Source organism: Delphinus delphis, chromosome 20, assembly GCF_949987515.2.
Source record: "Delphinus delphis chromosome 20, mDelDel1.2, whole genome shotgun sequence".
In the NCBI taxonomy this organism is placed as follows: Eukaryota; Metazoa; Chordata; class Mammalia; order Artiodactyla; family Delphinidae; genus Delphinus; species Delphinus delphis.
The window spans coordinates 15511933-15524850 of record NC_082702.1 but is presented as its reverse complement, the minus strand read 5'-3'; the positions used below and the strand labels follow the sequence as shown (position 1 = coordinate 15524850).

The window sequence follows — 12918 nt, the reverse complement described above, 5'->3', positions numbered from 1 at the left end:
TTATTGAAGCTGGTCATGGGGTACTGCGGGTACATTCTAAGAGTGTGAGGACAAAAAGTTTAAAAGAGAGAAGTATATACATTTTTTTTTGATGTTTGCTAGTAAAAAAAAAAAGTATATTATTTTGATCTAATATTTCCACTTTTAGAAATTCATCTTAAAGATATACATTACATATACAAAATAATGTATGTGCAAGGATATTTATTATAGGATTGTTGGAAAGAGCAAAAAATAAACTAAATTGATAAGGTTAAATAAATTATGAAACACACATGAGAGAATACTATGCAGCTGTTAAAAAATAAGGCCATTATATATGTATTGACATGGTGCAATCTTCCAAGGTGTATGGATAAGCAAAACTAGCAATGTATAGAAATTTGCTACCATTTATGTAAAACATTTCTTATAAAGAGTGTTATGTGTATGTCTACACTTAAGCAAACGGAGAAATCAGGAAGTATATGCAAGAACTTGATAGCAGTGATTGCTACATAAAGGGCAACAGGGTAATGTGTGGAGGTTCACTTATGTGAATACAAAATTTAACCTTAAAATTTTTTCCTGTGCCTGTGTTTTAGCTATTCAAAGTGATTAATTTTTAATGTCATAGATTTGAGCCCCTCCAACTGTACATCCTAATCATTAAGCCACTTAAAGAAAAATGACATAAAGCACATTGCTTTGTAACCCTTTGTAGGCAGTGGCACATGCAGAAAATGCAGGTGCTTTTGCTGAACACTCAGGATGACTGAGAAGATGGATAGCATCAGGGTGCAATGGGTTCTCTGGCCCAGACACTGACTGGCTACCCCAAGGGCTGAGGGGATGTGTTTTTAAAGATTACTCAGTCATTCACAAGCCCTGATCTGGATGTCCCTGGAGTTGGATCAAGGCTCTTTTCCCCATCACTGTCATATCCTGGAATTACAACATCAAAATTCTAAAAACATATTTAATCCAGAATAGGTGCAGTTCCAGACATTCCATCTAAAATTAATTTTCATAGACTGGATTAAATTAGCTGGAATTTTATTTATATTTATCTTCACAAATGATAATTATTATCTACAATTTGTTTTTCAGGAGTTATTCTTGTTGAGTTTTTTATCATAAATTTTTTAGCCTTGAAGATGAATTGTAAAGCTTCTCTCAGGGATTATCTGTACTTTAAGGTTTTTGTATGTTAAACTGTTTTCTTGGGACTTCCCTGGTGGCGCAGTGGTTAAGAATCCGCCTGCCAATGCAGGCGACACGGGTTCGAGCCCTGGTCCGGGAAGATCCCACATGCCACGGAGCAACTAAGCCCGTGTGCCACAACTACTGAAGCCTGCATGCCTAAAGCCCATGCTCCGCAACGAGAAGTCACCACAATGAGAAGCCTGTGCACCGCAACAAAGAGTAGCCCCTGCTCGCCACAACTACAGAAAGCCTGCGTACAGCAATGAAGACCCAACGCAGCCAAAAATAATTAAAACGAAACAAAACAATTGTTTTCTCTAAAGGGACAGAGCTTTGATGACTTTTTATGTCCTTCCACAATCGATTGTTCAGAAATCCCACATCTTCTTGAACCAATGTTGATTATTTTTGTAAAAATCCATTCTCTCTAGATTTCTAAATATATTAAAGTCATGCATAGTTGCTACTTTTTAAAAAAATCCACCCCTTCCTCATTCATACTGCTAAATGTGTTTTTTTTTCTATATCAGAGTTGTCTATTATATTGTTAAATAACCTTCAGATTAAGTCTACTGTCGTTTCTGATTTTATATTTTTTGGCTGTGCCATTCGGCATGTAGGATCTTAGTTCTCTGAGCAGGGATCGAACCCACACCCCCTGCAGTGGAAGCTTGAAGTCTTAACCAGTGGACCACTAGAGAAGTCCCATTTTTTTCTTTTCTTTTTAATAATCGTTCTTACTGTTGACTTGGGTTTATGTGGCAATTTCCCCTAACTTTTAGGATTGACCATTCATTTAATGCGTTTAGTATGTGACTGGCAATGAGTAGGTGCTGGAGATCTACTTAGAGAACAAAGCCCCTACCTTTTTTAAAAAAATTTTTTAATTAATTAATTTATTCATTTATCTTTGGATGCATTGGATCTTCGCTGCTGCACGCGGGCTTTTGCTAGTTGTGGTGATTGGGGGCTACTCTTTGTTGCGGTGTGCGGGCTTCTCATTGCAGTGGCTTCTCGTTGCAGAGCATAGGCTCTAGGTGTGCGGGCTTCAGTTGTTGCAGCACGTGGGCTCAGTAGTTGTGGCGCATGGGCTTAGTTGCTCCACGGCACGTGGGATCTTCCCGGATCAGGGCTCGAACCTGTATACCCTGCATTGGCAGGTGAACTCCCAACCACCATGCCACCAGGAAAGTCCCAAAGCCCCTACCTTTTTTTTTTTTTTTTTTTTTTGCGGTACGTGGGCCTCTCACTGTTGTGGCCTCTCCCGTTGCAGAGCACGGGCTCCGGATGCGCAGGGTCAGTGGCCATGGCTCATGGGCCCAGCCACTCCGCGGCATGTGGGATCTTCTCGGACCGGGGCACGAACCCACGTCCCCTGCATCGGCAGGCGGACTCCCAACCACTGCGCCACCAGGGAAGCCCCCAAAGCCCCTACCTTTAATCCTTGGGTTCTGACAGGAGTACAGCTTTGGTTACACTGAACTGGTTTTGATATGCAGAATTCACTGCCATTCATTTCTAGTTTGTAATTTTAGTTTGATTCTCTTGAAGTTATACTTGGAGGTGGTTTTAGATTCCTAAATGGGCAGATTTCTTTCAGCTGCTCTTCTGTTAATTTCTACTCTTCAAAATTTACAACCTTTTAAATGAAGATCTTCTCATAATAACTATACTTTACTACTGTTTTTCAGAATGAATTATCCTAACAAGTGGTTTTGAAGGCTTTGGATATTTGATACATTCATAAGGCCCTCCTCTCACATGAACTCCTTAACAGTAATACTGTTATTAATTAATGACAATAGTATTTATTGAGCATAGGCTTTATATAAAATATCTGACAATCTTCACATAAACTCTATTAGGTACATATAATTATCACTGCTTAAAAATAAGTAAACTGAGGAACACAGACATTGCATAATTTACCCAATGTTATACAGTCAGTAATTGCTGGAAGTGAGATAATGTTAAGTAAGGTATATGGCGAAAGGCACAGTCACAAAATGTTTTAATAGGGTCATTTTCTATTAGGAATTCTCAGAAGTTTAACATATTTTGAGTGGTAACAGGAGGCTCTTCTATATTCATATTAATTTTTTTTCAGTGTAAGATCTCTGATGCTTAGTAAACAGTGAGTGTGAGGCAAAAAGAATTCCCATGTTTATTGAATTTTCTTCTGGTATGAGTTATCTGATGTTCCATAATGGAGGTGACAAATGAAGGTTCTCTGACAATAATTACATTACATTATGCATTATCTAATATTGAGTCAGGCATGAATTCCACATAAAGGCTTTCCTACATCCCTAACATCAAGGCTTTCTAGCCAGTATGAATTCTGTAGTGTTCAATGAGCTGTGAGCCAAGAATAAAGGCCTGCCCACATTCTCTACATTCATAAGGTTTGATACCAGGATGAATTCTCTGATGTTCAGTAAGCTGTGAACTACGAATAAAGGCCATTCCACATTCCCTACATTGATAGGGTTTCTCACAAGTGTGAATCCGCTGATGATGAGTCAGTTGTGAAACACGAATAAAGGCTTTCCCACATTCCTTACATTCGTAGGGTTTGTCACCTGTATGAATTCTTTGATGCTGAATAAGGTACGAACTACGACTAAAGGCCTTCCCACAATCTTTACACTCATAGGGTCTGTCACCTGTATGAACTCTCTGATGTCGTGTAAGCTGTGCATGCTGTCTAAAGGCCTTCCCGCATTCTTTACATTCGTAGGGTTTCTCCCCAGAATGAATTCTTTGATGTCGAGTAACTTCTGAGCTATGAATAAAGCCCTTGCCACACTCCTTACATTCATAGGGTTTCTCCCCAGTATGAATCCTCTGGTGCACAGTAAGCTGTGAATGCTGTCTAAAGGCTTTCCCACATTCTTTACACTGATAGGGTCTAGCACCTGTATGAATTCTCCGATGAACAGTAAGTTGTGAGCCGCGAATAAAAGCCTTGCCACAGTCTTTACATACGTAGGGTTTCTCACCTGTATGAGTTCTATGATGCAGAATAAGTTGTGAGTGCTGTCTAAAGGTCTTTCCACATTCTTTACATTCATAGGGTTTGACACCAGTATGAAGTCTCTGATGTAGAATAAGTTCTGAAGTACGACCAAAGGCCTTCCCACACTCCTTACAGTCATAAGGTTTCTCCCCTGTATGAATTCTCTGATGTTGAACAAGGTGAGAGGTACGACTGAAGGCTTTCCCACATTCCTTACATTCAAAGGGCTTTTCACCCGTATGAGTTTTCTGATGTTGAATAAGGTGTGAGCCACGGCTAAATGCTTTCCCACATTCATTACATTCAATCAGTTTCTCACCAGTCTCATTGCTGGGATGTAGGGTGAGGGATGTATGATGCTCAAAAGTGGGCATGTTTCCATAGGTGATTTTCACTTGCTTGAAAGAGCACTCATGATTTACTTGTTGTTTTTCAAACTGGCTTTTGTATGCCCAGTCATCTCTAAAACTGGAGCCCTCAAAAGCACAGCATGTAAGGCTTTCCATCAGCTCCCAATCGAATGACTCTACTTCAAAGATATCTTTTTGTAGAAATTTATCACACCTGGACTCCAAGTCTGAAAAATAAAAAAAAAGTAAATACAACTTGTTCTCTTCTTCTAAGAGAAATTTAAGAATTCTACAGGAGACTAGAGAGACAAAATGAAAATAATAACCATAATAGGTGAATTGCTTCTATAAGTCTCAAATATTGCTGTGCAATTTCTAAAAAGCACATGAAAGCACAAATATGATAAGAGCTCATATGGTGCCAGAAAGGGGCAAGAAAACAAATTAAGCCAGTGGTTCTCACGTTTGATAGAGATCAGAATCATCCAGGAAGCCTTGTAACAAAACAAATGTCCAAACAGCACCCCACACTGAATCAAAATCTACAGGAGTAGGGCCAAGACATGTGTATACATACATATCTACACATATTTTAAAAGTTATATATATATATTTTAATTGAAGATTCACATAATATAAAATTTCCCATTTAACCATTTTAAAGTGTACAATTCCATGGTTTGCAGTACATTCCCAGTGTCCTGCAATCATTGTCACTATCTTCTAATTCCAGAACACTCTCATCACCCCAAATGGAAACTCTGTGCTACAGACTCACAGACATAGAGGACAGACTTGTGGTTGCCAAGGGGGGGGGGGGCGGGGGAGGGCTGGATTGGGAGTTTGGGACTAGAAGATGTAAACTATTATATATAGAATGCATCAACAACAAGGTCCTATTGTATAGCACAGCAAACCATATTCAATATCCGAAATTAAACCATAATGGAAAAGAATATGAAAAAGAATGTGTGTGTGTATATATATATATGTATATATGTGTGTATATATATATATATATATAAAATATATATGTAAATCACTTTGCTGTATAGCAGAAACTAACACAATATTGTAAATCAACTATACTTCAATTTAAAAAAAATAAACCCTGTGCCCATTAAGCAGCCACTCCCCATTCCTCATTCCTGCCAGCCCCTGGCAATCACTAATGGCAGAGAAACACTAATTCTGTCCCTGTGAATTTGCCTATTCAGGGCATTTCATACAAATAAGGCATCTATATTTTTAGCACTTTCTACCATATGATGCTGATGTCAGTCAAAATGAAAATGTCTGCTTAAACTTTTTCACAGCCTCCCCACTGCACTTAGAATAAATTCTAAATTCAATGCCATGGTTCACAGGTTCTTGGCAAAGCAGGTCCCTGCTTGTCTCTGTTGTCCTTCTGTTGCTCTATCTCCACCAAGGACAATGCATCTTCATATTGAATACTCTCCCCTTTCCTCCCTATGTAACAAACCACAGCCCTCCTTTGAGTATCTAGAATAAATGTAGGTCTTTTCCATCTTAGACCTCTCATCAGGTTCTTCTATCTATTGGGAATCCTGTCCTGGGCCCTTTGTATGGCTGCTTTTCTCTTTAGGTTTCAGATTAAAACTCATACTTTCAAAAAGCTCTCAGCCTGATAACCCTAAGCGTATACTTTGATTCTCTTTCCCACAACGTGTCCTATTGTCATAACACTTTCATCAGTTGTACTTAAGAGTTTCATTTACTTACTCATCTGTTGATTTGTTTTTTTACCTCCCCAAAGGCAGAAATAAAGGCTTTTTCACTAGCCGTTGTCACCAAATCCTAGCACATAGTAGCAATAACGGATTGCTTGATGAATAAATATTGGATTCTGGAGACAGACCAATGGAACTCAATAGAAAGGCCAGAAATAGACTAAAGTTTATATGGAAACTGAATTTATTATAAAGGTGGTATCTCAAAGGAGAAAAGAGTAGTTTTTATAATAAATAATGTTGGGATTAGTCATTTGGAAAAAGATAAAATTAGATCCATATGTTATACCACCGTATACCAGAATAAACTCTGAATACAGTTTTAATGTTAAAAGAAAACAGAAACCATACAAAAACTGGAAGGGAATGTGGTAGATTACTTTATAATCTAGGTATAGGGAAACCTTCTAAATAATGACTCAAAATCCAAAAGCATCAAAAGACTGATAAATTCCATTATGTAAAGGTGAAAAACAAAACAAAAAACTTGCACACGAACAAAAAACACCAAAAGCAAAGTCAAAAGACAAGTGACAGAGAAAATATTTGAAACTTATATCATAGATAATGGGATGATCTTCACAATTTATAAAAGACTCTTAAAAATTAAGAAATGCCCTTGAAAAGTAACATAACAATTACCAGCTGATCCAGCAATTTCATTCCTAGGTATATACCCCAAAGAAGTGAAAACAGGGAGTCAAACAGATACTTGTACACCAAGGCTCAGAGCAGCATTATTCACAATAGCCAAAAGACAGAAAGAACCCAAGTGTCCATCAACAGAGGAATGAATAAACAAAATGTGGTATATACATACAATGGAATGTTATTCAGTCTTAAAAAGGAATTAAATTCTGATAAATGAATGAACCTAAAACTACATATTGCATGACTACATTTACATGAGATACCTAGAATTGTCAAATTCATAGAGACAAAGTAGAAAAGATGTAACAAGGGGCAGGGCGGAGGGGAAAGTAGAGAGTTATTGTTTAATAGGTACAGAGTTTCTGTTTGGGATGATGAATAAGTTCTGGAAATGGATAGTGATAATGGCTGCACAACATTGTGAATATATATACAACCTGAAGGTGTTCCCAAATGGCCAAAGCTTTCCCAATAAGCAATTTGAACAGCAGAATAAACAATGATATTTTTGGACTATAACTCATAGAATACATAAATAAATAAATAGCCCATACTGATAGAAACAAATCTTTGAATAAATAGATGAATGGGAAAGGGAGTAGGGAGAGCCCTTCCTTACAGAAGAATTCCAATTAATAAATGCAGAAGCAATAAGGGACATAGAAAATCAACACAAGGCAACACTATTGTATTGTTACAGACAAGATCCACCAATGGATACTAAAACCAGTGGGCAAAATGAGGAGAAACAGCATATAGTTGCAAAGTATCTCCCTCCAAGATAATTACCACTTACAGTCGCAAAGTACTAACTTTACAGGAGAGAAACATGAGAGACACCTTAACCAAGGTGATCAAGGTTAACACTACCAGTAAAAAGCCATATTAACATCAGGCAACCCCTGATATGATGCATAGAGAAGGACACAACATCACTTCTGTGGTATTCCTGTCAAAGAGGCATAATCTCAATCTAACTGTGAGAAAATATCAAGCAAACACAAGTGAGAGACATTCTCCAAGAGAGCACTCATCAAAAGGATCAAAGTCATGAAAGACAGAGCAATTGTCACAGATTGGAGGATACTAAGGAGACAAAACAACAATGCAATGTGGGATCCCAGACTGGATCCTGGTACAGAAGGAGGACATCAGGGGAAAAACTGATAAAATTCTAATAAGATCTGTAGATTAGTTAATAGTATAACACCAATGTTAACTTCCTGATTTTGATAACTGTACTATGGTTACATAAAATGTTAACATTTGGAAGCTGAGTGAAGGGTATATGGGAATTCTCTGTAATAATTTTGCAAATTTTCTATAAGTCTAATCTAGAATGATTTCAAAATATTTTTTTAAAAACTTTACTAAAAAGAAAAAAATTCTATTTCAGTCTTGAGGTGGGAAGAGAAACACAGGTTTAAGCACATTGCTTTCTTTTTTTTTGCGGTTCGCGGGCCTCTCACTGTTGTGGCCTCTCCCGTTGTGGAGCACAGGCTCTGGACACGCAGGCCCAGAGGCCATGGCTCACGGGCCCAGCCGCTCCGCAGCATGTGGGATCCTCCCGGACCAGGGCACGAACCCGTGTCCCTTGCATCGGCAGGCAGACTCTCAACCACTGCGCCAGCAGGGAAGCCCCCTAAGCACATTTCTTAAAGTCAAGTTAAAGACTATTCTATTACAAAGCAATAGGACGTACAACTTCAAAATTGCTTAAAGGTAGAAAGGGGAATAAAATGTGAGCAAGGGCTTCCCTAGTGGCGCAGTGGTTGAGAGTCTGCCTGCTGAAGCAGGGGACACGGGTTCGTGCCCCGGTCAGGGAAGATCCCACATGCCACGGAGCAGCTGGGCCCATGAGCCATGGCCACTGAGCCTGCACGTCCGGAGCCTGTGCTCCGCAACGGAGGGGCCACAACAGTGAGAGGCCCGTGTATCGCAAAAAAAAAAAAGAAAAGAAAAGAAAAAAAAAATGTGAGCAAAACAGGAATAGCTAGAAATAAAGAGAATGAGGAACAGAAAATGTAAGATAAAATGGGAGGAGTAAGAACAGACACATGAATGATCACAATAAATGAGAATGGATTAAATTCTATTAAAGTCAAGGACTCTCAGATTGATTAAAAAAGGAAACTCTAATTCTGATTATAATGGACACACTTAAAATGGCAATAATTTTTAAAAAAGGATAAGCAAAGATACACCATAATTTTTTAAACTAACAAAAACAGGGCATTTTATACTAATATCAGAAAAAATAGAATTCAAGGTTAAATGCCACTGTGGCAAAATGAAGGATGGACTGTACTGATAAAAATACAATTTGCAACAAGGATCTATATTTCATCTTTATAAAAATGTAATATGTAGTAGCAAAATATATAATACAATTAAGAGCTCTCAGAATTTGACAGTGGAAGTACAGAGAAAGTTAAAAGGACATACAGACTCTAAATCACATAATCAAAACGGTTATAGTTAAAGAGGTGAATGCCCCAAAGGACACTAGTTTTAAATATATGTGGAACATTTTCCAAAATTGGAACAAGTTGACTTAATGACAACATTGGAAGAGAAAAGGCAGTGGAATGAGTTCTTCTTTGGGCTGAGAGAAGATTCTTGCCAACACAGAATTCCATACTCAGTGAAAATATCCTACAAGAAAAAAGGTAGAATAAAGACATTTTCATGTGGTCAAAAGCTGATAGCATTTGTCAACAGCAGACCTACACAAAAGGAAATATTAAGGGTGTTCTTCAGATAGAGAAAAAATGATCCCAGATGAAAATAAATGACAACAATACAGAGAAGTCATGAGGTAGTAACATAACTAAGTATTCAAAGGCTCCATTTCTGTCCAGCAAGAGCCAGTTACAAATACTTACTAACATTTTTTTAGTGGTCACTATTGCCTGGCATTGTTCTGGGCATTTTCACATACTAACTCATAAAAAAGCCACACTAACTACATGAGGAAGGCACTTTTTTTTTTTTTTTTTTTTGCGGTACGCGGGCCTCTCACTGTTGTGGGCTCTCCCGTTGCGGAGCACAGGCTCCGGACGCGCAGGCTCAGTGGCCATGGCTCACGGGCCTAGCTGCTCGGTGGCATGTGGGATCCTCCCGGACCGGGGCACGAACCCGTGTCCCCTGCATCGGCAGGCGGACTCTCAACCACTGCGCCACCAGGGAAGCCCCAGGAAGGCACTATTTTTAATCCCATTTTCAGAGGAGAAAACTGAAGCACAGAGAATTTAAGTAACTTACTTAAACTCACAGATCTAGTAAGTGGCAGAGCCAGGATTTGAACTCAGAAAACCTGATTCCAGGGACTTCCCTGGTGGTCCAGTGGTTAAGCATCCGCCTCCCAATGCAGGGGACGCAGGTTCAATCCCTGGTTGGGGAACTAAGATCCCACATGCTGCGTGGCAACTAAGCCCATGCACTGCAACTACTGAGCCCTCACACTCTGCAGCCCACAGACCACAACTAGGGAGAAGCCTGCGCGCCATAACGAAAGATCCCACATGCCGCAACTAAGACCCGATGCAGCCAAATAAATTTAAAAAAAAAAAAAAGAAGATCTGATTCCAGAGTATTCCTTCAGCCACTACACATCCTTACCTCTCAAAAGTTAAGAGAATAAATGAATTGCTGAATTAGGTGAAGTGAAAAGCTGTTTTAAGAAAATAAATACTTTTTAAGGAATGAAGACCCTTGCAGAAAAAAGGATCCAAACTCCAGGTAAAATAGCTGCCACCGGAAAGGGGCACATTCCTTTTTGAAATGAGAAGAAAACATAAGAGAAGAAAGAACAGAGAGGAATTAATGGGGATAAAGGCAAGGTTCCCTTGGAAGCTGATGCTGGCAAGGTCTTTGTTCTTCATGGCTTCACGTCTCAGGCTTTTATTCCTCAGTTTTTGGTAGGGCTTTGAGGGAGTTTCCTGACAATAACTCAAGTTACTGTTACGAGTTGACTCACCTGCTGGGCTATTATTCCCAGTGACCTCCCCCCATTGGATCAGCCCTCACTCACCTGGGCACCATGGTCCTGTCATATCATTTACAACCATCCAGGGTTCTTTCCCTTGCTCCAGTAAGGAGATGACATCGGGCTTAGAAAGGGAAAGTCCTGTTTATAGGAAAAGAAATGGGGCATGATCGTGCTGTTTCCAAATTCAAACCCAGTCTCTTGGTTGCTAAGGAAGAGAGGCAATTACATAAGGGAAGGTGTGAAGGTTGTCCAAAGGATGGGAAGGTGGAGGTGCCAATGGCACTACCCATTTCCACTTCAACAAAGCACAGAACAATTCCCTTGAAGACAGAGAACAGAAACTTAGCCAGAAACTTGTAAGTCTTCCCAGAAATTCACCATGAAGAAACCAGAAATTTTATTCTCCATTTGCCCTCTCCCTCTCCCCAATCCATTCCTCGCTACTCTTGGCCCTGCTATGTGCCTAGCTGTGCCCCAGACAGCTTATCTGTAAGGACTGTATTACCCTGGTCCTATCATATCTCATTGGGTTTGGTAGATGGAAAGCATCAGTGGACTGGAAGACAGTTCAGGATATTTCTTATCCCTCTCGCTCCCTCCTTTGACCCAGGAGTTCTGGAGGTAGCTACAGTGGCTACCAGCTGGCCCTTCTCCATGGCTCTAGCTCTCACTATCTTCCGGTGGCAGTGTTTCCTCTCTTTACCCCCTCCAGCCGAAGGTGGTAACAGCCTCCCACTGTTGTAGTCCCTGGGAGCCTTGTTTCCTGGCTGGCCCTGTATTATACAATGTCCTTACCTAGTGAGACCAAGTTACTGAAGTTCTCCAAAGTTACATCCTTGTACAAGTCCTTCTGGGCAGGTTCCAGGCACTTCCATTCTTCCTGAGAGAACTCTATGGCCACATCCCTAAATGTCACCAATCCCTGAAACAATAAACCCATGCACTACTAGTAAATGAAATGACTTTTAGTTTTTAAATTGATTACAAAAATTTTCAAAATACACAGAAGTACAGAGAATAGTATAATGAGCCCCCATGAATCCATCACTCTGCTTCGGTAACTTAACAAGACCTTGCAAATCTTGTTTTAGGTCTTCCTTTCCATTTTTTACCCCTGGTATATTTTGAGGCAAATCCCACATACCAAACATTATAGTATTTCACCCACAAATACTTTAGTATCTAACAGATTAGGCTTTTTAAAAAAGGCATAATAACCAGAATATCACTATCACACTTAATAAAATTAACAATAATTTCCTAATAACCAGATCAAGTTTCAGATTGCCCCAATTTTCTCAAAAGTGATTTTTGACAGTAGGTTTGTTCAAATCAGGATTCAAACAAAATCCACCCCTTGCAATTAGTTTATAGATTTCCTAAAGTCTCTCAAATCTCTTATAGCACCCACAGACCCTTTAAAAATTTTTATTGCTGTTTATTCATTAAACAAACATTTGAATCAGTAGCATTTCCCATATTCTGGATTTGGCTGATCATATCTTCATGGTATAGTTTAACATATTTCTCTACTTCCATATTTTTTAGGGGACATAAATATGTCAGAGGTTGTACTGTGTACTTCCTATAGCATCCCCTTAGGAAGCACATAATGACTGGTTGTCTCATTTTTAGTGAGGTTGAAATTCATGCAGCTGGGGGAAACCCCAGGAGAAAAATTAAAGTGTGCCGAATTTGAGAATACTCCTAGCTGCAAAACCTCTCTGAAGAAAGGCATCTTCTACCAGCTCCCTAAGGACTACCACATATTAAATTAAACTAGCCAAGATAATTTCATGGGAAAAGATTAGTCTTTAACAAATAGTGCTGGAATAAGTAGATATCCATATGCAAAGAATGAAGTTGGACCCCACATCACACTATATATAAAAATTAACTCAAAATAATTGTAGATCTAAATGTAAAAGCTAAAACCATAAAACTCTTAGAAGAAAACATAGGAGTATATCT

General features: G+C 39.1%; 1 protein-coding gene across 1 annotated transcript in view; it reads right to left on the bottom strand.

Annotated features, from left to right (window-relative positions):
- Positions 1 to 2620: 2620 nt before the first annotated feature.
- Positions 2621 to 12918, bottom strand: part of ZNF565 (zinc finger protein 565) — a 32674-nt gene continuing 22376 nt past the window's right edge. The window contains exons 5-7 of the mRNA XM_059999401.2: positions 11743 to 11869; positions 10990 to 11085; positions 2621 to 4781 (exon numbers count right to left, since the gene is read on the bottom strand). Of these exons, the coding sequence (XP_059855384.1) occupies positions 3511 to 4781; positions 10990 to 11085; positions 11743 to 11869 (1494 nt within the window). The 3' untranslated portion in view covers positions 2621 to 3510. The remainder of the gene's footprint in view (positions 4782 to 10989; positions 11086 to 11742; positions 11870 to 12918) is intronic.